This window comes from Telopea speciosissima, chromosome 5, assembly GCF_018873765.1.
Source record: "Telopea speciosissima isolate NSW1024214 ecotype Mountain lineage chromosome 5, Tspe_v1, whole genome shotgun sequence".
Classification (NCBI taxonomy): Eukaryota; Viridiplantae; Streptophyta; class Magnoliopsida; order Proteales; family Proteaceae; genus Telopea; species Telopea speciosissima.
In genome coordinates this window covers 14654537-14679708 of record NC_057920.1, presented here as the reverse complement: position 1 = coordinate 14679708, position 25172 = coordinate 14654537, and the positions used below count along the sequence as shown (strand labels likewise).

The window sequence follows — 25172 nt, the reverse complement described above, 5'->3', positions numbered from 1 at the left end:
GGTCTTCTCCCTTTTACCCGCCGCCACTACTACCACCCTCCCCACTATTGCCACCCTCACCATCGTGGGGCTCCCTCCCACCTTCATTGATGCTCATCATTTTCTCTCTTTTCTCCATAAAGAATTTCATCTATTGGCAGACACAGTTGGCACCTTATCTACGCGGCCAAAACCTCTATGGTTTCCTTAATGGGAGTCATCCCTGTTCTACTGACCCTACCAGTGCTCATGTTTGGCTTCAATAGGACGCCTCTATATTGAGTCTCCATAAAAGGATGTCATTCATCTTATTGTTGGCAAAATAACGAGCAAAGAATTATGGGACACTCTTCTCGTCTTTTATGGCTTTGCTTCCACTACACATTTGTTGTCTCTTCACGTTTGTTGGAAAGGGTAATGTTCGATTTTGGCTGGATGATTAAAGTGGAGAACGTCCCATGATTGATTATGTTGATGGTGCGCATCATTAGAGATGGATACTAGAGTTAAAGATGTTATCAACCCAGATAGATTATGGGATCATGCAGTGCTTGATACTATAGATAATGTTGATCGGGAAAGAATTTTCAGTTTTTCTATAAAATCACGGATAGGGAAGATCGTTTTGTTTCGACTCTAGCTAGTAATGGGTTGTTCTCTATTAAATCAGCCTTGAGTGTAGTTCGTACTCGGTCCCTGTTGGTCCCCAATGCAAAATGATTTTGGAACTCGTGATACCTACCAAAATCGGTTTTTTATTTGGCAGCTCCTTAATGGAAATATTGCAACAGATGATATGATAATGAAGGTAGGTGTTCCTTTGACTTCCAAATGCGTCTATTAAAGAAGTTCTTGGAGGAAGACTACATCCCACGTTCTGGCAATGGGAGGAACTGCTTCACAATGTGGGAGTATTTCAATAGGCTTTTCGATGTGGCATTTGTTCCATCTCAAGAAGTAAAAAACAGAATTTTGTTTTGGCATTCTCAAACGGCTTCTTATGGTATTTGCAAATACATTATAGGTATTGTTCCTTCATTGATAGTGTGGGAGCTTTAGAAGGAAAGAAATAATCGCAGGCATAGTAATGGTATATGCACGGCTGCAACGGTTATTGGAAAAAATTAAATTATGGATTAGAGAAATTCCTTATCCTTCCATATTTCCCAAAAAGCCTTCCCTAAAGGATGAGTTGATATTGAATATCTTTAATTTAAAGCTTCTTTCTATCAAACATCGCTCCCCCCCCCCCCCCCGATTTAGTGGTGCCCACCCTTTTATACAATAAAGCTTAATTAATGTTGATGGGGCGAGTAAAGGAAAATCCTGGTATTAGTTGAGGGGGATACATTATTCACAATCAGGATGGTCCCTTTGTTAAGGCATTTGCCAATTATTATGGAGTTTGCACCAACTCGGAGACGGAAATGAGGGTGCTTTTAGATGGCCTTCGTATGTGTGCTGAATTGGGTATACAAGTTGTCATATCAACTTTGATTCTCAAACCACTGTGCGTTTTGTCACTCTGAGATTTTGCACTTTATGGACTTGTCGGTATTGGTTCCAGGAGGTTCTATATTTGATTGACTTTCTTGGAACAAATATTTCCGTTTCGTTTAGAGAAAGCAATTGGGCGGCTGATTACTAGCCTAATTCTGCTTGTATCTCTTTTACTTCCTCTACCTTCTTTGTAGATAAAGACATTCCTCAGGATCTTTGTCGTATTATTCGAAAGGACAAAGATGGACTTCCAGTTTTTTCATAATATGCCACCGTACGAATCACTTGGACTTCCAGTTTTTTCATAATAACATAGCTTCCCCCTTAGGGTGATGAAGTGAAAATAATTCCTCATATTAGTAAAAATATCTCCAATAATAGAAGATCTGGTATGCAATTTGTTTTGGAACATCCTGAAATTTCTCTCCATCCACAAGTGGGCTATAGTAGTATAGATTAATGTCACCTTACCAATGCTTCCCACTTGATCTCCTCCAAACTCCTTAGGAATCCACTCAGCTTCTACCATAACATCCAAAGTTGGGGATCTAGAGAGCAAAGCCAACTGATGTCTCTCCAAATACGACTAGAGAAGCTACACTCAATGGCTTATGTTGCTGTTAGAATTTGATGTGAATTATGTAATACAAATGTCTATCAAAGGACGAGCGACTGCTAACCATTTTTCGACACATTCAATCCCTGAAACCAAACCTTTGGAAAACGTTTTCCCAGACGTCCTGAACTTAGAGCAAGTAGACAAACTAAGGATTTGGTAGCTACTCTTCGATGGAGCAGCTAACCCAAAAAAAAAATGTGAAGTTGGCGTTCTATTGATATCGCCACATAGATCTAACATACCATAGGTGTTTAAGCCGAACTTGAATGCACAAATAACATGGAGTGAAGCTTGCACCATAGGACTTGAAGCCACATCATTAATTGGTCTCAAAAGATTGGAAGTCTATGGAGATTCATCATTGGTTATATGCCAAATGCAAGAAAATAAAAAATAATAGATAACAAGTTGAGGCCATACCAAGAGCAGATAAATGCCGTGACCAAATAATTCAAAGAAATCACCTTCGACTATCTAAAAAGAGATAATAATCAGTTGGTCGATGCATTGATTACTCTCGCATCCATGGTCGAGATAGATCCAATAATAGGAGTACAACCGTTTTATCAATACCCTAACTGCTGGTATGCATAGATAAAGAGCAAGCACAAGTCATGAATTGATTCCACTAAGACATATGTGAAAAAACAAACTAGCTCACACTATTCTCTGAAAAATTAGAATTTTCAGTTTCATTTCTTCGTAGTGAAGAAAAACCCATGGGCCATCTAAGCAAATCCCCAAAACCATGTAAGACCTCATAACCCACAAAGAATGGTAAAGATTGAAAATAATGATGACCATGGAATCACATGTACGTGGCCGCGAATAAGAATGTCCCTAACCAACGAGTTAGGATCAACTACCCATATGAGGAGCAGTGGGGACAGATCCCAACCCTCCATGGGCTATGGGACCCACGTCCCATGGAGGGTTTAGATTTATTCCCATTGAGCTCCTCTCCCATGTGGGACGATGTCTAGCACACACCATCCAATTGGGGAGGCTTCGATCCATTCGCCCTGCATTGGAATGCATGCGATGGTGTGGATCGGAGCTCCCCAACTACAGCATAAGTGTGCCTTCGATCCATTCGCCCTGCATTGGAATGCATGCGATGGTGTGGATCGGAGCTCCCCAACTACAGCATAAGTGTGCTGGACTTGTGCTGGAGAAGAGCCGGATCCGTGAGGAATAGATCCGGACTCTTAACCAACTACGCTGGGGGTTGAAACTCGTGACCTCTTTAAGGGAACGCGGAACGTGTCCTTGTCCAAGTACTGTCCAAGGCCGTCCAGGACGAATCACATGGAATCACCGCCCTGGAGGGCCTTGGACGGTATTTGTACAGTTGTACATGGACATTGACATGTGCCATGACCAAGCATCACCGAATTGATATATATTGTGTTACACAAACGTATAGAGCATCAAGAGAGAGAGAGAGAAGAAGCGACTGAGAGAAAGAGAGAGAAGAAGCGAAGCGAGAGAATGGCGGCCGCTGTATCATCTGTTTGGTCGAAACCGGGCAAGTGGGCACTTGATTCAGAAGAACACGAAGACGAACTTCTCCAACAACAAACGGAACAGCAGAAAGACGACACCGAAAGAGAGAATGGCCATTTTGATTTCCCGTCGCTCGCAGCCGCTGCCGCTGCAGCAATCACTCCCAAGTCCAAGAAGAAGAAAGGTCAGACTTTCTCTCTTGCCGAATTCAACGTAGGGAAGCCAGTCGGCCCCGGAACTGGCAAAGCGGCGCAAAGCGCCAACCTTAACCGCCTCACCCTCGACGAGGCTCTCATCCTCCCGACCGGACCCCGTGAGCGCACAGCAGAGGAGCTCGAGCGTTCACGCCATGGCTTCCGTTCGTATGGCCTTAACGATAACGCAGGCCGAAACAGGAATTCCAACGGTGATGATTCTTCCAACTCGCGATGGGGCTCTTCTAGGGTTTCTGATGAGCCTCATAGGAACGGCGGGTTTAATAGGGATTCTGCTCCTTCCCGTGCTGATGAAATCGATGATTGGGGCGCCGGTAAGAAATCTATGGCTGCTCCTGCGTTTGAACGGAGGGAGAAAGTTGGGTTTTTCGATTCGCAGTCCAGAGCTGATGAATCCGACAGTTGGTTGGGAAACAAGACCTTCACCCCTTCGGAAGGTCGCAGATTTGGTGGTGGATTTGAGAACCATAGGGAGCGGCGAGGAGGTTTCGATATGTTTCAGAAGGAGACATCTAACGGAGGAGCTGCGGATTCAGATACTTGGGGGAAGAAGAGGGAAGAAGTTAGCGCAAGTGGAAGGCCGAGACTTGTTTTGCAACCTCGTACGTTGCCAGTGAATAATGCAGATCAGCAGCAGCAACAAGGGTCAGGGTCGACGGTTAAAAGTAAAGGATCCAACCCATTTGGAGAAGCTCGGCCAAGAGAGGAGGTTTTGGCGGAGAAAGGAGAAGATTGGAAGAAGATTGATGAACAGCTTGAATCAATGAAACTTAAGAAGATGGATTCTGGGGGTTTCGATGGGCCATCTTTGGGAAAAAAGATTTTGGAAAGTGAGAATGGGAGAGCAAGTCCACCTGAGGATTGTACTGAGAGAAATTGGAGGAAGACTGATACGGTTGATGCTCCTACCCCTAGGTCTGTTGTTCTGACTAATCCACTTCTAGTTTTGTTGAATGATATTTTTTCCCCCTTTTGGGTTGATAATTTAATGATATTGTTATCTAGATTAAGGATGCTAGTTTCTTCGCATTAATTTGTTCTTATTATTTGTTTATTGCCTGTTGTTGTTATTTTTTTGCGACTTTGCATAAGTGCTTCTAAAAATCATTCTGTTCAGCTTTACCAATTTTGGATTACTTGTATTTTTATATGACTGGAAATCATCTGTTGCAGTCTTGATATTTGAAAATCACTTCTCCTCTTTGTTGGATCCGAGAAATTGTATTACAGGTGTTTGCTAGTTCTGGCTCCATCCTTGTAGCTTATGAGTTTACTCAGGAGCTTATAATGTGCTCGGTTTAATCACTGTTTTTGCCATTCAGTGATTCTTTTGATCTTGTGCATCTTTATCTTTATGTCTTGCTGGACCAAGGAAAATCGAGATGGTGAATTATAATTCTGTAGAAAACAGGAAGGATTATGTTAGGCTGCGTTTTGTAACGTTCTTCATCAAGAATGTGTGTTCTTTCCGTGAAGCATTTTTTACTGTTCTTGACCTGGAACAATGTTCTTTGTCTGTAATTGACCTTTTGGCAAATCTGTTCCAGAACTGTTCTGAGAACAGTTCTGGAACTACTGTGGCGTTTGGTAAAACTGGAATGGTAACAACCAAGGCCATGCTTGACACCAACATAACAGCTCCCATCAGAGCAGATCCAAACTCCCATACCATGGCTCTGCCCATTAAACCATTCATCTGCATAACTATCCCTTGTATAAGACCTGTAAACACCATACCCCTTCTCAAACCTTGCCTATACTGCCCTCTATACTTTCTCCCCCTTGCCCAGCTCTTGATGCCATACCCATCATATCTCCGATCAATCCAATCTCCTTCATACCTTCCATTCACAAAATAGTAATAAACACCACTCCTATTAGACCTAGGGGTGTCAATGGGTCGGGTTGGGCCGGGCCTGCCCTAAACCCTGACCCCCGACCCTAGAGGCCTTAACCTTGACCCTGACCCTGACCCGACCCTGCCAGGGTCAAGAAACTCTCAACCCTGACCCGACCCTGCTAGGGTCGGGCCGGGTCGGGTTGGTCCTGATTTATGGCACCATCCACGTGTCTCATTAGACCATGTTTTTGTAACACAGGATCTCAACCTGTGAGACAGCTAATAAATATGTTGAAAAAAACAGCGTGTGTATAGACTCTCTCTGTACAATTGTAACGGTGTCCCCTCAATAGGCCTGGAAGCTTATAGGGGCTACAACTAAATAACAATCATGTCAGTGACTCTTTTTATGGCCCTGATCAAAATAGTAGATGATCTACTCTTTTTATGGGTTCCCACTTCATGATGATGACAAAGCTAGTAGTTATCTCTCTACAATTCTCTTCTGTTTTTTTTTTTTGTTAAGAAAATACTTATATTAAGTATATAATATATATATAGATGTAATATTATATACTTATAATTAATATAGGGTCGGGTCGGGCCGGGCTAGGCCCAGGATCTAAACCCTGACCCGACCCGACCCTGCCAGGGTCAGACTATAACTAAACCCAAACCCGTCCTCAGGGTTGAAAAATCAGGTTCGGGCCCGGGCCGGGCTCAGGGCGGGTTCGGGCTAGCCGGGCTTTATTGGCACCCCTAATTAGACCTCCCTTTGTGAAATTCACCTTCATAGAAATCACCATTGCTGTAAAACTCGACACCTTCTCTGATAATCTTCTCATCTTTCCCTTCTTTCTTGAAAGAAGACGAGCATGCGTTGCCTATAAACCACTCAACTGATTCGTTTCTGCCCTTTGAGAGCCCCAATTTCTTATTCTTCTCATCCCACAACTGTTTCAGAAACAATGAGATCTGGATGATAAAACTCTTTTTTCTTTCCACCAAATAAAGGGCAACAAGGCTGAAAACAAGACCTAACAACAAGTTTTCTGAAGTGGGTATCTCTTTCCTTCTGAAATAGAAGTAGAAGAAAGAGAAGCTCAAGAAAGCCATGCCCAGAATAGGTACGAGACTATTTCAACTATTCAGATAACAATTCGAGGCTCCTGAACGGATTTGTGGGGTTTCTCTTCCTATGCTGTGGGTTCTTCGTCACATATAGAGGAGAGACTATGGATTGAAGATCGAATATTTGGTGGAGAACGAAGAAGAGAAGATTGGGTTCTCGTTAGCTTTGCCTGGCTTTTCTGACCTTCCTTGGCGATTTTTCGTTTCTGTGTTTGTCTCTTATGTGATTTCTCCCCCCCCCCCCCTAAAGGGTTTCTTTTGTAACGTGAGATTCTTATCACGATAATCTAACTGGTGAAGGTCCGATACATGACAAATGTGCGCAAAATAAGCAGTCACAAGTGCACATGTTATTAAGAAGCTAAAAAGGGAAATAAAAGATGAAGTCTGAAGAATAGAGACAGAGGATGAAGGCGAGCTTGATGATGGAGTCGAGTTGCAGAGGGGTTCTATCGGTCTGCTCCAAACTTGGTGAGGTAGTAGAGTGATGTTTGGGGTTGAGAGAAATGTCGCAGAAAATAGAGATGAGTACCATTTTTTGTGCCTTAAAAATTGTTCCGCAGAACAGACGAAACACCTCTGAGGTGTTTCATCAAACCTGTTCTTGAGAACAAAAAAGATGCCGGTTCGTTCTTTGGGAAAAGAAGAACGAACCATTTTAGCAAACGCTTTTTGCTTGTTTTTCGGTTCCCGCAGAATGAAAGAACGGAAAACACGTTCCGCAGAACCAAACGCAGTCTTAGGGTTTAATGGATGATGAAATTTATAGGTAAATGCCTAAATGATGGATTGTAGAAGATGATGTGTTGAATAGAGAAATTTATAAATTGTTGGGGTGATGATTGGTTACTGATTCAAGTAGTAATTGACTTGGTTTGGTGATTTTAAGGTTTAGGGATTTGGTGTATAGTTCTGTATGTGGAAAGGGGTTTCCAGCTCAGTCATTTGAGAAACTTTCTGACAGAAGATTGCAGCAAGATAAATGAGAGGAAAATGAAGAGGTAGTAGAATAAAGAAGTGGAGGGAAGGAAGAAGTAATACCTAGCTTTGCACTGGGTTCATGGATGACCGGATCTTCTGTTGGAAGTAAATAAATGTTGTATTGAATTAATGCTCTTCAAAAACAACTCACATGACTCAAACAATCAGGAATATTTTTTTTATGGGGGGTTTCTGGGGCTCCAAAAACCTGGTTTGGATCGCTTATTGACCCACCTAGGTGTACAGTAGCCAAAAGTTGATAAATAATGGCAATATTGTAAATAACTCCAAGTTTGGCAAGGGGGACTGGCAGTACCAAAAATAACCAGAAACTTTAAAGGGTAGTTTGGTTGTTAAATAGGAGAACGGACAAGAAAGGAATTAGTAATTATTCTTCAAGGGTAGAGTAGGCAGTAACAAAAAATAAAGGACAAAGCATTGAGAATAAAGGGGAATAGTAATGATGGAAAGAAAGAAAAAGATGAGGCTTTAAAGACAACAAAAAATGAGTTTCTTCAACCTTTGACCAACGCAACCAAACCAGCGTTGACAATGGAGTTCCGTAATTGATCCAATCTCACAATCAAGACTCCAAATCACATGGGAATTCAGGAACCAGTCAGAGATTCCTTCGTCTTTCATATCCAAACCAGTAGCAGATCCAAGGACCAAGATTTAAAGCAGAAAAATTTCTGCAAGTGAGATCTGGCGGTAAGGGAAATATAATAGAATTCTACCACTACATAGCCTATTCAAAGTAAACCAAAAGATTACAAGATAAATCCAATTAATAAATCCAAATAAATAAATAAACTACTAATATCCTATTGGGCCAAACTAAATTTGGACCCGTTTCATCTCCATCTGGGCTCCCCATTGGCTTTGGGCCGGGCCAAGGAAGTGCTCCTGCATACAACAACAACAACTCGGCCTTATCCCAACTAAATGGGGTTGGCTACATGGATCCTTCCCCTCTAATCAGCTTTGTTCAAGGTCATACTTGATACAAGGCCTAAGCTATGCATGTATTAGGAGTGCTCCTGTATCAGAGCAGTTATATGATATATCTTATTTTTATATTCGAGTTCTTAGGCAAGTTGTGGGGTTCTTGTTTAGCTATCAATTAGGAGTTTTAAATGTTTAAATTATGAGAGAGGGTTATTGAAACCCACCTGAGACAACACTCTACTATTTCAGAGAACCAATTGGCTTTATACCAGGTCGATCCACAACATAAGCTATTTATGTAGGATGTTCATGGAGAGGGTTAGAGTTTCAAGAAGGATCTCTATATGGTCTTTATTGACTTATGAAAAAACGTATAATAGAGCCCCTAGAGAGTTAAATCTGACATGTTCTAGAGAAGAGAAGTGTTTCAAGTAAATATGTGGACATTAATAAAAGATATGTATGATGGCGTGGTGAATAGTGTGAGAACCGTGGGGGGTCAAGGTAGTGAATTTCCAATTACAATAGGGTTGCATCAAGGATCAGCTTTAAGCCGTTATTTGTTTGCACTTATTATGGATAATTTAACTAGGGACATTCAAGATGGGGTTCCTTGGTGTATGCTTTTTGCTGCTGATATTGTTTTGGTGGATGAGTTAGAAGCAAGGATTAACGCCATAGTTGTCATGGCGTCGCCATGGCGTCATATCGTTGGAGAAGTGGGCATATCGACCACTGATATGAATGATGTAAGAATATCGACCGATATGGCCTCCATGTTGTCACCATGGCGCCGCCATGGACGCCATACCATGACATATGGCCATATCGGGCGACATGGTTGTTTCAAATTATAAAACTTAATTTTTTAACAATAATTTTTTTAACCATTTTTTATTTTAATGTTTTTTCCTTAACATAAAAAAAATTAAAAAAACATCAAACAGAAAACACTAATACACAATCACATATTCACATCAGCAAATTTTTTTTTTTATTTAGATGAGTTGTTTATTATTTTTATTCACTCAATATAAATTACGTTCTTCTAATTGTTATTTTGTTTTGTTACTTTTGTAGTCACTTTCATATGAATCATATCTCAACTCTCATGATTTTTCAACTTTATTATCAGCAAGACTATTGCTATCAATTATTTGATAATCCAGGATTTCATATACACTAATGGATATTACACTTTCATGAATTAAACCATAGTAGATTAGTAGTACACTTTCATGTTAATTTTTTATGTTATAGGGTATATATTATAGCATACTAAATGACATTAAAAATAGAGAAAATAAAAAATAAAACATGGTCGATATGATCGTCATGGTAACGCCATGGCGGGCGACATGTCGATATATCGACATGACACCCCTCCACCGACTTGGATCGCCGTGACGACGTGACAACTATGATTAACGCTAAGGTGGAGTTATGGGGATCAACCTTGGAATGAAAAGGTTTTAAAACAAGTAAAACAAAGATAGAGTAAATGGTGTGTAACTTTAGTTACACCAGAACGGAAAATGAGATGGTAAAAATTGATGAGAGTGAGATTCTACAAAGCGATTATTTTAGGTATCCACGCTCAATCATAAATAATGAAAGGTGATATAGAGGATGATGTTCATAGAGAAAATGGAGAGGTGCATCCTGAGTGTTATGTGATCAACATATTCCTTGAAAGCTTAAAGGAAAAAATTTTAGTATAGTCATACAATCGGCTATGATGTATGGTGCGGAATGTTAGGTAGTTAAGAAGTGTCATATAGATAAACTATGTGTAGCGGAGATGATGATGTTGAGACGGATGTGTGGCAAAACTAGGAAGGATAAAGTAAGGAATGACCATATTAGAGCAGATTTGGGAGTAACCCTGATACATGATAAGCTACGAGAAAGTTGTTTGAGGTGGCATGGCCATGCTCTACAGAGGCCTTAGGATGATTTGATCCAGATTTTAAGGAACTAAAAGAGATAGGGGCAAGCCTAAAATAACCCTAGGAGAAGTGGTGAGGAAAGACATGCATAGCTTAGGCCTTGTATCTAGTATGACCTCGAATAGAGGTAATTGGAGGGCAAGGATTCATGTAGCCTATAACATTTAGTTGTGGTAAGGCTGAGTTGTTGTTATTAGAACAGATTTGGGAGTAACCCCGATACATGATAAGCTACGAGAAAGTTGTTTGAGGTGGCATGGCCATGTTCTACAGAGGCCTTAGGATGATTTGATCCAGATTTTAAGGAACTAAAAGAGATAGGGGCAAGCCTTGGAGGGCAAGGATTCATGTAGCCTATAACATTTAGTTGTGGTAAGGCTGAGTTGTTGTTATTAGAACAGATTTGGGAGTAACCCCGATACATGATAAGCTATGAGAAAGTTGTTTGAGGTGGCATGGCCATGTTCTACAGAGGCCTTAGGATGATTTGATCCAGATTTTAAGGAACTAAAAGAGATAGGGGCAAGCCTAAAATAACCCTAGGAGAAGTGGTGAGGAAAGACATGCATAGCTTAGGCCTTGTATCTAGTATGACCTCGAATAGAGGTAATTGGAGGGCAAGGGTTCATGTAGCCTATAACATTTAGTTGTGGTAAGGCTGAGTTGTTGTTGGTCGTGGGCTGCAAGAAAGGTAAGTTGTTCATAGCAGTTAGAAGTCTACTAAGCTAGTTTTCAGTTTTATAATGTTATTGAGAAACCACAATCTTTTTTAGAAAAGTTGATTAGCTGTCCTAGAGTCCTAGGTTTAGAAGGTTTTTCTCTGTATTTTTTTATATATGAGTGGATTAATTTATTTGATTTGGTAATGGCCTAGTTGATCTCTCTCTCTCTCTCTTGGTGCAGTATGCAACTGGTAGAAAAAAGAGGGAGAAAAGAAGAACCTGCGATTTGGGGTTGACCAGGTTTGAACCAGTATGTGGTTCTACTCTGGTCATGTGGTTCAGTTCTGGTTCACCGAAAGAACCAGAAATCGTGGGGTTCCGATTAGTGTTTTTATTTCTTTATTTTTATTATGGATTAGTTGTTTAGACAGGTTGGGATAAAAATTATAAGTTACAGATTTGTTTTGAAGTCAGTCTCAGTTATTTATTCAGTTTAGGATTCCTCCCTTTAATCTTGTGATAGGGAAAAGTTTCCTTTTTATTAATTGATCTTTATTTCTTGAGTAAACTTCTTGTTGACCCCTTGAGGTTTGTTGACCTTTCATGTAGACCCTAAGATTTTTAAAACCTTACTTACAGACCCATAAACCTGACGGTGTTATTTAGGTGTTTGTTTAACAAAGTAAAATACCAAAATAGCCTTTGTACATCTTTAATAATGTACAAAGGCTATTTTAAAAGACAATTCTACCCTTCTTAGTGAAGGGTTAAGAATCATAGAAGGAGAGGGCATAATGGGAAAACTAAAGAATAAAGTAAAGGGGCTAAGAATCGTGGAAAGAAGACTCTCTTCTTCAACCTTCAGTCACGAACAACACCCAGCGAAAAGGATAACAACTCAGATCGAGAGAACTCCCACGACAGGCCTCTGTTTGGCCTGTAATTTCAGATGCAGAGTCGCAATCCCAGGCCCTATTAAACCCAGGTGGTAGTTCTAGCAAACAGCAAGCTGGGATCTCAATCGGGAAACCTGAAACAGAGCTTGGCGGTACAAGAGTCAGATCTGATTTGTACCTGAAAATGAAATCCGTTTCATTCATGGAATGGTCTTGATGAACACAAAGTCATAATGACAGAACAAATTTTGAAACTCATCGCATACTGTGTTTGTATGTTTTTGGAACCATACATCACTGAAGCTCAATATTTTTTTCTTTCATTGAAAGAGGGGTCACCTTCATGTCTACTAGTTCTCTCTACGACCCTGACACTGGAGAGAGAGATTGATTGCAGAAGAGAAAAGTCATGGGGCATGACATCCCATGTTTTCATATCTCTCTCTCTCATGATTGAGACTCCATGAATTTTCAAGAGAATTAAAAGTAAAGGTAAGTAAAGTTCTCTGCTTTCAACATTTCATCTTAACTCTCTCTCTCGCTCTCTCTCTCTCTCTCACTCTCTCACAGTGCGAAATGGGATTTCTGGCTTATTGCTCACGATGGGGAAGCCGAATGGGGCTGGGGAATCTAGTGTCCGATTCACCCAGGTAAAGGGGTTCTCACACCCTAAGTTCAAATCAAACGAGTGTTGGATTCCAAATCGATGAACTCTTCCGTTCGGTTCTGGCGAATGAATCTTGGCTTCAAACCCCTTTCCATTAGCTCACGATCATCGACAAGAACACCCGAAATTTCTAAAACCATTTTTTTCTGTGTCTCCATCTCTGAATCTCTCTGTAGCAGAAATCTGAGAAAGGAAATTGTATACCGGTGATAGTAGAAGATGAAGAAGAGTAAAGAGGAAAGGGTATACCCTCAACGGTGATAAGGGTATTTTTGCCATTTAGTGATTTATGGCCTGCTGACATCATCATTTAACCAGTCTAACGAAACGGGTATTCCATCCATTATCTGGGTCTGTAAGTAAGGTTTTAAAAAACTTGGGGGCTACATGATAGGTGAACAGACCTCAGGGGGTGTACAAGAAGTTTACTCTTTCAGTCAGTTAGGGACTCTCTAAACACACAGCCTGCGGCCGGAGGGCCCTGGTCAGTCTGTTTTTGTTCTGTCTTCCCTGTTTGAGTCTTATTTTGAATCCTGTTTTTGAGTTTTATAAATATCCGTAAAGGCTATTAGTTCCCCCCCCCCCCCCCCCAGGGGCAATGATTTGATTACTGAAGAAAGGCTTTTGGCTGCAACTTGGTTCTCTGGATCTTAGGCCAGATCTGGTGGATTCTGGAGTGTTCATTCTGTGGATTCAGCAAGGATCTGGTGGGTTCCTGATTATTCTCTCTTCTGTATTTTATTCCTATAAATCCAGGTCAGTCTGCACTCTTTCTTTACCCTGCGATTAGTAAGTTTTCTGCTTTTCTTAATCTCTGTTCTGTTTGCTAAATAACAGTCTGTGAGTCTTCATTGTAACCTACTGAGTTCCTGTTTCTAGATTTGATTCTAGTTCTGGTTTAAATATCTGATCTTTTCAATCGAACTTGAAATCCTATTGCAACTATGTTTCTTAAATTCTGGGATTGCAGAATCTGTTTTCAACTTTCATTCACAAGTTCTGATTTCTGTTTAAGATTTTAATTCTAAAACAGACATGTTACTTTTATCCATCAAATGATAGATTCCTATGGCCTCTCTGTTTTCTAAGATTTCAGTTTCTTGAATCATAGATCTGTTTAGGCTTTCTGGGCTCTGTTTCAGCATAGAAAGTTGTTATTTTTCCTTACTCTGATTCTAGTTTTAAACCCTAAGAAGCTACGATCGATTCTGTTGTTTCAACCTGCTTCCAGTAGATTTGATTTAATATGGAGAATCCGACCATCAGAGTTAATTCAAAATTTACTTCTGTTTCCCTGTCCTATTAGAACACTTGACAGGCTTTTGGACTAAATGAGATCTGTATTTGTTTATTTATTTAAAATCTCCAATTCTGGTTTTATTGTTCCTGCTCCCTGCAATTCTGGTTTCTTGGTGGGATTTATTAACCCTTAGGTGATCTAGAATCCCCATCACCTCCTCTCTGTCTCCTCCCCCACAGCTGGAGATTTTCTCTTTCTTTTTCTTGTTATTCTCTCTCTCTTCCATTATTGCAACTTTCCCTACTTTATTTCTTTTACAAAACCCCTCAATCATTCATTTCTCTCTCCCAATCCACCTCTTCGATTTGAATTTATGTTGAATTTTTGTCTGAATTTTTAGGGGGCATACCTCAGTGCAACGGTGAGGTTGCTCCATTGTGACCTAGTGGTCACAGGTTCAAGTCGGGAAACAGCCTCTCCGTGAAGCGGGGGTTAAGGCTGCGTACATTATGACCCTCCCCAGACCCCACAGTGGTGGGAGCCTCGTGCACTGGATACGCCCTTTTTTGTATTTCTGTTAAGTGTTGAAATCCAAAAATTATCTTCTTAAATTCTGGCCATTTGATCTGATTTGAAGATCTAGGAAACATCAGCATAATCTTGGAGATTGGCCCATCACTGGCAGATTCTTGATCGATCTGCATCAAGGGGACATGGTGGAATATATATGTTTTTGGGAAATCTAAAGCAGGTTGCATATTATTTAGGGAAACTGTTCCTAATGTAGTGGTCTGTGGTGGTCTGCTGTCTGCACCTTTCTGAAAGTATGATTTATCAAGGCTGTTTGCATCTCCATTGGTACCAACAATGAAAACTGTCCAGTTTGTTCAGTTTGCAAAATTTTTCTATCTCAGTGGTTTGGAACTGTCTACTGATACTGCTAATCCAATTACCGCTGAAACTTTTTCCCCCACTCCCAGAAAAAAAAAATACTAATGGCGCTTATGCATGTATAATATTAAGAAGATGATGCAGTGTAGATAATTTGTGTGGCAGTGATTATTTGTGTCTCATGTCTTGCTCCTGCGGATAAAAAATATTGAAATACATGACAAAATTACCATCTAGATGATTGCATAATGAACTAATTGTTGTAACCTAAGAACTCATTACCCAAGGGAATATATAACTTTGGTTTGAAACGAACTCTGAGAGGAACACATGCCCTTAGTATAAGCAATGAGAGGATTCAGCAAATGATTCATTCAATTATGTCTTTAGATTTGCCTGATTAGACTCTTTGGGAGTTGTATGGACATAATAATGTATGCACCTCAGAAACAAAAGCTTTTGATTTAAGATGAAACTGATTCTTTTTTCGTCAAAATGTCCACCTTACACCTGTTTTATGGAATACCATCGCGGTCTCTCTGTTTATTGTGGGGAAGCTGTGTTGTCCAAATAATCTGCATTATTGCTATTGTTCTTAGCTGCTAACCTTTTGTTTGGTACTAGGGAAACTGTTGAGGGAGGAGTGGCACAAAACTGAGGATGAGAGATTCCTAACCAATAGGACGGTGAAGATAGGGTGTCCATGCCATGTTTCTTGCTTCATCCTTCAATTTTGCTTTTCGTGGTTTTACTGTGAAATGCAGTACGGAGACAATTTTGGTAGTTTTCCCATTATTAACAGAGATGTCACCACACTGGAGTGTTTGTGTGCTGCTTATTATTATTTAAATTTTCATTTTGGTTTTCATGTGTTGGGCGTGAGGAGTGGCAGGATTTTGCTTCTTTAATTTTTGTAGAGAATTAATTTAATGTATTATTTGTTCAAAAGAAGGCCACTTTTCTAATGCTTTTGATTAGGTTTTATACTAGATACTGAAGAGGGGTGGGCGGGGGGGGGGGGTGTTGTTCCAGACACCAGAGGGACCCTGTTTACCGCAATGTATGCTTGGTTGTATTCTGGTTGTGAATCCTGTGTACGTATATATATGGTATGGGAAAAAGATTGCCATGATGCAAATGTGCGGTTTTCGTCACATATTTTTTTGGGAAAATTACTTGTACACCCCATGTATTATGGCCCGATTGCGGTCACCCTTAACTTTTGAAACTATTACTTGAACACCCCCTGGATAACTATTATTTGAACACTCCTTATGCATTTTAAGAGTTCTTACAAATAACCCATGTTCGTTAGTCAGTCACCATTTAGGCGTTTAGTGGTGACGTCATGGGTTAGAAAAATACTAAATACCCAAACTACCCTTTAAGTGTAATGAAGTGACCCTTTATACCCTTATGCTAAGTAAAGGGAACTTTCCCTTTCATCGTTGAACAAGCCCTCCACTTTGCTGTTCCTGTTGTGGTGTTTTGCGGACACCGGAGAAGACGAAGCGATTTCTAGACTTTGGAGAAGATGAAGCAAGCTGCCATGGTGATCTTACCACCGGCCATTAAAAAACTCCCCAGACTTCCCACAAACCCTTGTTGAAACCCCTCTCTTATCTGAAACCCTAATTTGGACATTACGAAACATAAATTCAAATGATTAACTTATTCTAGCAAGCCCTGCCAGAAACAACCTATGGAACAAAAGGGAATTCGTGAAAGAAGCAATCAAACTAAAAGGCACACCTTTTTTTTTGCATTTTAGGGATGATCGAAGGAGGTCCTTCATTTTTTATCAATTGAGTCAGCATAGCTGGCATGATTATCAATTCAAGCTACAGGCAGTTAAATGTATTAAACACATTCAAGTGCCATCTCTTACTCTGGTGACCAAGGCTTCAATGCTCTCTTCAAGAGTTCTCCTCTCTTCCTTGGTTTTAAAAACTGTTTTTAAAACGGGTTCCATGGCGGTTTTGGAATTTCAGATCATGAAATCGGGTTTGGAACGCAGGGTTTTTGGGAGCTTTTTTTATCGGCAATGATGGCTGCCATTTGGATCTTCGGCATTAAATCGTTGTTCATCGGTATTCTGGTTACGAATGGCTTCCTGATGCGGCCGCGGGCAGCGGCAATTTGAGCGCACAAAACTCTCGTGAGTATTCTGTTGGTCCATGGCTCAAGGAAGAAGATGTGGATATCCTTGTCTTTTCCTGTTTTATTCAAGTGTTTTTTTTAGTCCTTCAAAACCATAAGTTATTAATTTACAAAAAAAAACACAAAAACAAAAATGTTTTTGATAAGTTGGTCGAATAACTCATAAGGGTAAAATGGATTTTTTCATTCAACCACTACCAGGCTACCAGCAGACTAATACTGCCAGGTTTCATGGGCCTTGAAGTAATTTTTTGAAAAATCGGGTGTATCAAGCATTCGGGCCATAGTATAGGAGGTGTACAAGTAATTTTTCCTAATTTTTTGTCCTACTGTTCTGAATGTGGGTCTCATGTGGATGATATCTTTTTCAAGAAACCCATTGATGTGGTGTGTAGATTCCTTTCCACTAGCAGCGTGGAGAACCCTCTCCTATAAGATGCGACATAGGAAATTATCTAATTTTCTGTGAAATTTTCCCTCATAATAATTATAAGATGTCTTCTTTGGCAAAAGGTCTATTGAACTGAGCAATTTAGTATGGACTTTATGGACTGTAGTCTTTGCCACATGGAAGGGTAATTTGGCAAGTTTGATTCTTTGATTTTTATGCTTTAATTTTGTCAATTGGTTAATTTTGTTTGTACCATCTAGACATGACATATGAACTTACTAAACCAAGAAATCTGTTCCTCCACCCCACACCCCCCCACTCCCCTCTCCCCAATTTTGTAATTTTTTTTTTTTTTGAAAAGTAATTTTTTGTCTAAGAGTACGCCAGCACTCCCATGTGTGTCTCTCCTCCTCAAACAAGGGGGCATAGGTGTCTTTTTATATGAAAGAATAAAAGACTCATGGGAGTACTAGCGTCGACCATACTCCATGACAGTTCTTTTTCCCTTTTTTCCATAATGTACCATAATGTATGAAGAATGACTTGAACTCTTGCCAAGCTTGAGAAGCAAAAGACATCTACTATACTCTCATGTAGCCTTATCTGTATGTAGGTTCTGGCTTCTTTTCTTGTATGACTTAACTAGAAACTCTTCTCATATGTTCAAAAATGGCAAGATAGGTGAGGTTTCAACTGTGTGGACTGGTAGATTCTAATGTTCACAGATCACATGTTAAGTTTCACCCTAGACATAAGCCAAAAATTGTAAAACAAAGCATTGAAATTACAGGAATAAAAAACTTTTTGCCTATTCCTGTTTGAGAATCAGTGTTATTTTCAGGTGATGTGGTTGATGATTTAGACAGGTAATGTATGCCCTCAATACAGGGGGGGAGGGGGGATTTATTGAAATACAATACAGGAAACTGGAAAACAATATCTATTTTCAATTTCAAGATTTTCTCAAGATTGTGGCAGATCTTGATTATTGATACACATGACATCAAATAAATCCTTTGCCTCACTTAACCATGACAACCGTGGCTAACTAAGGTGTCAAACCTAGGACCATTGACAGGCGTGAACAAGGCGACCCCACCAGTTGGTCAAAATATACGGGAAAAAAAATTTTGATTGAAGTATGGATCAAGGTCTCTAGCCTCTAGGAAAGATTAGTTAGGATCAATAAAGGACCGACTTAAACTGAGAGGATTAGGGACCATCCAAAGTATGTGGGAGTAGTTGAATAAAATTGTAAATATTATTGAAGGTGTCAGCTAGTGCAGCTGATAAGAGTAGTGGCTCATTGTTTGCCATGTCTTGGGATCAAATCTTTCCTTCTTTGGAAGGCGACATCATGTTATTACCCTTATCAGTTGTATTAGTTGACACTTCTAATCATTTTAATGTGAAATTTATGAGAACACCTAAACGATGCTTTTACCATCATTTTGATTCTGTCATATAATGTTTTCTTTAGAGCAGATAATAATCCCTGTTTTGTTTCTATTTTATCATTCTAGATGCTGAGAGAGATGGAGAACTTTTGATAGATCAAATTGTTTAAAACATGAGTCTGACCATGCATTAATCTTCAGCTCAATCTATACCAAACAATCTCCATATCATGTGCTTGAGAATTGTGAGTTAGCAGTTGGGAGTTGGGAGTTGAAGACTCATCCCACTTTTTCTCTTTTTTTGGTAATAAGACTCATCCCACTTTACCACTCTAAAAACATTCTTCTCTTTCTACCCAAATATGTTTCTGGAAGAGGAAGCCCAGCTGCCCAGCTCTCCCCAACCCAAATCTTCATATCTGAGTCTCTCTCTCCCCCATACTTCATACCATCAATGCTTCCCTCCTTACCTTGTCAGATCATCAATGCTTCCCTTCCCTACTGTCTACTACTTTTCTTGGCCATTAATTCTCCACCGCCAGAAATCCCCAAAAAAAGTCCAAAACCAAAACGGCTATATTCTATATGTTTAAACCCTAAGAATCGCAGGAAAAGCGTTAGGTGCAGAGTGTAAAAACTCACCACCAAACACCTCCCTCCAACTTATTAATTCTCTGAAGCATATCATCGATCACATGGTGAATCACTTGACGTTGCAATGCTATTGTATGGGATCGATGACCTCTGTAAATCCACCGTATCACTCCGATGCTCTGCTTTTACAGAACCCGTATACAAATTAAATGCTACCATAGTACAGTTGCAGACGACCATATGCGAAAGAGAAGCTCCACATTCTCACTCACATGATATTAAATGGTGACAGTTGAGAGTTGAAATAAGGTGTGGCTCTTTATTTAACTCTTACCATCTCTCTCTCTCTCTCTTATACTTAACTCTGAAGTCTGAAGAACCAACCACAACGGAGCTCCCTAAATCAACCTGGGTTCTTCTAATTCAAGGCAGGGATGTCCCATCCCATAATCATGGATTCACTCCTCAGTTTCTTCTTCAGTACAGCTATTTTGCTTCTCTCCACTGCCGTAAGAGAAATACGAGGCGATGCTATGGTCACTGGTACTGTCTTCTGCGACCAATGTAAAGATGGGCAGAGAAGTTTCTTCGATTACCCACTCGACGGTAAGAGAGAGAAAGGACCACATTCACCATTTACTTCAAAGTTGGAACATTTTTATTGGCCTTTCGTCCGATCGTAAGTTGTGACTGTAGATGATGTGTTTTTGAGTTGCAGGAGCGAAAGTGATGGTGGCGTGTGGGGGAAATGATGGGCAAATGACGATGTGGAAGGAAGAGACGACCAATATGCTGGGGAGTTACACAATGAGGTTCGAGGGAAGCCCGGACTTGAGGGGTTGCTACGCTCAGGTGTCAGGAACCACCTCCAACGCTGGCTGCGGGGCATCGGCAGGGCCTCCCGAGAATTTGAAGCTCATGTTTGAGATGTTTGATATGGCCTTGTACACTGTGGATGCTTTGATCTCTCAGCCTGCCCAGCCTATGCCCTTCTGCCCAACCAGGTCCTCTAACCCAACCCCAAACCCAAACCCAAACCCAAAACCAACCCCAAACCCAAATCCAAATCCAAATCCAAATCCAAATCCGAATCCAACTCCAACTCCAACCCCGACCCTGCCGTTACCCAGCCCACCAAGTGTCAAGTTGCCTCCCCTGCGGCCGGCTCCCTTCTTGGAGGCTTCTGCTTGTCCGTCTCAGTAAGTCCCCTACTCCTACTTGTGTGCAATGGTTTCTTTTGAACATTAACATGGATGAAATTTTTAATTTCACAGGGTGAGGTTGTAATCTTATGTTCTCCTGCGCCTAGACACAGGTTCCATACGACCAAGCAGAGTTTTTTTTTCATTTTAAATATTGCAATTAACATGGGGGAGGGAATCGCTACAATGCCAATGTAGCCTGGGCTTCTGAAGCTCAGGCTATGGAATATGCGAACAAGGTCCAATTGGAGAACAGAGAGAATGTGAGAAGGAATTCAGGGCTTGCGGAACATTTTCCCTTAGTATGATAGCAAACTGTCCTCAAAAAGTGATATATATTTTTTGGCCAATGTTCTCTGTGCGTGCCGCGGGGGGGGGGGGTACAGGCTGCCCCCGACACATAGGGGGTGAGCGAAATGATCGCCTAGCCCCCCTAAATGATAAAAATACCCATCTCATGTGTTTGGGCACAGCCGCACAGCCTGCTCTACGGCACAGAGAACATCAGCCCAAAATTATTATTTTTTTGATAGAAAAAAATGATATTTGTTAAGCAGGTAATGTGGGATAGGAGTATAGGAGTACCAAGGGTTTGCACCTCCGACTTGGTACAAATCCATTTTCCCCCGCTTAAAATAGAGGGATGATAATGGGCAAGCTTGGAGTTATAGTTGGGAATATAGTTGGATGTGGACCTTCAGTTATAGCACTCTGAAAATTGTGTTATGGGCTTGGACTTGATCGTTTTAGTCCATATTCTGTTAGGTCAAGGTTCAGCTTAAGGCCAGGCTTGGGATTAAAATCCTCTCTAAGTCCCCCATGATGCAGTGCGGTGCAATTTAGGGTGGAGAGGTCTACACCTGGTAGGCGCGACATTCAACTGTCCAAGTGCATCGTCCCAATTTTTTTTCTTTCTTCTCAAGCTTGGCGCCGTTGGATGTCGCGCCTGTCAAGTGTCAACATCTCCATCCCGAACTCCACCGCAGTGCACTTATAAGGGAATTAGAGAGGATATTTTTTTTCAGGCTTAGGGATCCAAGTGTACACTGCCTGGTTGTGTGCCCCCTCCACCTAGACATAGAAGCGCCCGAAATTACCTCCCCAAGAAGTAAAAAAGTCTCATCCATATTGATGCCCCTGTGCATTCTCTCATTGAACCCGTGCTGGTTCAAAGACCATGCAAGAGATCACTACCTGGTCGTGTGGCCCTTGCATAGGGCCCAATAAGAACATGTGCAGGGGCATCAACATGGATGAGATTTTTTATTTCATGAGGTTCAGGATAGTAATTGTATGCGCTCATGTGTCTGGGTGCAAGAGCCACGCAGTCAGACAATGTTCTTTTTCCATGTATTTATAGGGTGAAGGATCTTTGAGTTGGCAGTATGGGTTACGCCCTCTCACGGTTTAAAATTTTATTCATTTCTTGAGGAAAGAGAAAAGAATAAAAAAAAGAAATAAAAGGACATGTAAGAGATTATAACTTACATTGCCAGTTCAGAGATACTATTCCCATATATTTTACTTGAGAATAAAGTGTGTTACCCTTACCCACCCACAAACTCTTGTATGAGTTGGTACTAGGGGTGCAGCTGGACTGGGCTGAATTTTTTAAAACTCCAGGCCCAGCCTGACCTGACCCTGAATCTAGAAATTCAAACTCTAGCCTATCCCCTGACCCGAAAGCCCATTCCATGCTTTGAAATTTTCGGGTCAGCTCGAGCTTGCTGGACAAATTTGCAGCCCTAGCTGCTACCCATTCTGCTAACTTTCAAATGAAGCGGCTGCCCCCCACGGTGGAGTTTATGGGTGGGGGTGTGTGTGTTTGTGTTTATTTGCACTCCGCGGCTTGAAAGGTTGGTTAATCCTTTTGTGTTGGTGTGTGTGCTTGACCCCAAAAAAACAAAATGAAGTGGCCAGGCTTCCACCTCGACTTAAGCCTACTTGCCTTAGGCTTAGGCTTAGGTGTGTATGGGCACTGAGGTAACCACAATGGGTTGGGTTGGGCTTTCCCGGGCCATTGCTGACCCTAGTAATAACTATAATAGGCTATAAGAAAAGGACTACTTGTGTTTGATTAATTAGCTACAAGAAAGAAACTAGATTGATTAAGTTGTATTTTAAGCAGGAATTGGTTGATGCCAGAGTACAAATGTTACTGGAAGGTGGTGAGCCCTGACACAAAGGTAGCTGTTGCTTTTGGGCTAACTGCGGCTGGAAGGTATGGAACTGATATGACCCTACATGAAGGACTTCAAGGAAGGGGTGACCTTTACAGAACCCTCCTCAGAGAAGGAACAACTGCACTACTCAACTCTTATAACAGTATCCAGTTTCCCTACCCTACGCTTGGTGTGATCACAGATATGAATTTGGCCTTAATGGGCTCCTCTCGTCAAGCCCTCCTAACTGCTCTCCGCTTTAAGAGGGCTAACTCTGGCAAGGTTGGCTGCAAGTTCACCCCTTGCAATTGATAATTATATTATTGGATTCTCTTTCCAAAATACAATCTACAAAAGGATCTTTCTTTATGACTATTTTGTTTATCATTAATGATGAGTATTATCATTATTAATTATAATATTATTAAGTTGATCACGTCTCTTTTGTTATAAGATAGTTGAGCTGTATAATGTATACTTGTAATTAACAATCATATGTCGAGTGCCGGAGGAATTATATTTCAATTTATTTTTCATTTCTTAATCTTAACTACTAACGAGGATGATTACGAAAAGTAATGTGGCCGGGAATCCGAAAGAACAAGCAAAGATTTTCACATATTTGTAATTTAGAAAAATATTAAAAAAAAAATGGAGATTTTGTTAAAAAAAATAATTTTCATTGATAATTGACCCTTTTAGGTCAATTCCAAAATATGTTGCAAGAATTGCCATTATTTAGAATCAGGGTTGGTCGATTCCAATTTGAATTTGACGATTCCACTGATTTCTGAACCCATGGCCATATTTGGATTGTTGGAACGTCAGACTTGCTTTGAGATTGATTTCATTTAGGATCTGTTTGGCAATGTTTTTCTAGAGTATTTTGTGTGTATTTTTTTTTTTTCTTAGAAATGATTACAAGTTTCGTAATGTAGTTTTTGTTTTTTGGGGTGGATTCTTTTATAATAAACCAGACATTTGGAACAAGTCTTGAGAAATACATAAAAAAAGGGAGAATGTTCTATGTGCCGGGGCTGCAGGCTGCGTCCAGACACATGGGGGTGGGTACAATGACCACCCTGCCCCCCTGAGTGGCAAGCCCATGTGTTTGGGCATAGCAAGCCTGCGTTGTGGCACAAAGAACATGAGCCCAAAAAAAAAAAAAACATTTATTGATATGTTCCATAAAAAAATTAAAGGAACACAAACTGACCTAAAGCCATCGACACTCAATCCTAACCCATAACCCCTCTTCTAGCCTCTTCTCTCTTCCATTTCTCCCATCTCTCTCTCTCTCTCTCTCTCTCTCTCTCTCTATAAATCTCGTGTTATGTGTGATTGATTGCTTGGATTCTTCTTCATTGTTGTGCATTAATCTCCTATAAATGATATCAGAACGAGGTTTAAAACAAAAAAATTAATTGTGGCAGTAAGATACAAGTATGCACCATTTCCTGTAGTTGAAATACCCATACATGTTATTTAAGGAAGATAACCGATAATCAATTTGAAACCGACTGCATGCACCATAATATATGGTCATATTTTTTAAAATTGAAACTAAAATGGCTGGCTCTTTTTCTCTTTGTTTAAATTTTCTGGATAACCAAAGCTAACCAAAACAAAATGGTCATACTTTGCACATCCAAATCTTTTGCTACAAGAAGAATCAGCAAATCAGGCTCTCATGGCCAAGCTGACTGTGAAGGTTTTTTTTTTTGATGAAAGTGTAATCACACAAACCACACACCAATCCCAAAAGGTTAGTTGACTGTGAAGTTGGTCTCAGGGTCTTCCAAAGGGATCAAAGATCACGTAACACTTGATCGGTTGTGGTGCATAAAAGACCATTGTTACCTGGATGTCTTGGGTTAAAGCCCGAGTTCACACCTTCCCTCCCCCTATAATAGAATAGAGTAGAACTTATAAAAAAAAAAAGATCACATTGGAACTAAGGCCCTCATACCTTACTTAGAACTAATAAATTCATGATTTGGCATAGCATTAGTATTTTTTAAGTTTTTATTTTTGAGGAAAAAAACATTACTTGGTCACATAACCTGTGTGCCTAGACACATAAGCACACAAAAGTACTATACTACCCCTATGAAAAGGCAGAAATCCCTCCTAAAAGAATACTTATATGTGCAAGGGGGGCAAGCTCTAGAGACCCAGACAACGATCTCTTTCCCTTTTTTTTTTTTACCACGTTTTCAAACTTCCTCTAGAAGACAAAAAT

The 25172-nt window shown here is 40.5% G+C and overlaps 2 protein-coding genes across 3 annotated transcripts; both read left to right on the top strand.

Annotated features, from left to right (window-relative positions):
- The first annotated feature begins 3516 nt into the window (after positions 1–3516).
- Positions 3517–16013, top strand: LOC122662522 (eukaryotic translation initiation factor 4B3-like). The gene is made up of 2 exons (XM_043858176.1): positions 3517–4734; positions 15649–16013. Exons 1-2 carry the CDS (start codon positions 3590–3592, stop codon positions 15680–15682), a joined length of 1179 nt encoding a protein of 392 aa, XP_043714111.1. The 5' UTR covers positions 3517–3589; the 3' UTR covers positions 15683–16013.
- A 3919-nt stretch (positions 16014–19932) lies between these two features.
- On the top strand, positions 19933–23300 carry LOC122661036 (protodermal factor 1). Of its 2 annotated transcripts, XM_043856339.1 has the most exons (4): positions 19933–20172; positions 20285–20604; positions 20653–20765; positions 22897–23300. In XM_043856339.1, the coding sequence occupies exons 1-4, from the start codon at positions 20001–20003 to the stop codon at positions 23240–23242; spliced, it is 951 nt and encodes a 316-aa protein (XP_043712274.1). In that variant the 5' UTR covers positions 19933–20000; the 3' UTR covers positions 23243–23300. The 2 variants fall into 2 exon arrangements, with proteins under 2 accessions (XP_043712274.1, XP_043712273.1); XM_043856338.1 differs by having other exon boundaries at positions 20285–20765.
- The last annotated feature ends 1872 nt before the right edge of the window (positions 23301–25172 follow it).

Bases quoted from the DNA above. Each gene is read 5' to 3' on its own strand.
- LOC122662522 (XM_043858176.1), top strand. From the start codon at position 3,590: ATGGCGGCCGCTGTATCATCTGTTTGGTCGAAACCGGGCAAGTGGGCA. The intron at 4,735-15,648 runs GTCTGTTGTTCT...GTTTGGTACTAG, and splicing joins GTTGATGCTCCTACCCCTAG to GGAAACTGTTGAGGGAGGAG.
- LOC122661036 (XM_043856338.1), top strand. From the start codon at position 20,001: ATGTCCCATCCCATAATCATGGATTCACTCCTCAGTTTCTTCTTCAGT. The intron at 20,173-20,284 runs GTAAGAGAGAGA...TTTGAGTTGCAG, and splicing joins CTTCGATTACCCACTCGACG to GAGCGAAAGTGATGGTGGCG. The intron at 20,766-22,896 runs GTAAGTCCCCTA...TATTTTAAGCAG, and splicing joins GCTTCTGCTTGTCCGTCTCA to GAATTGGTTGATGCCAGAGT.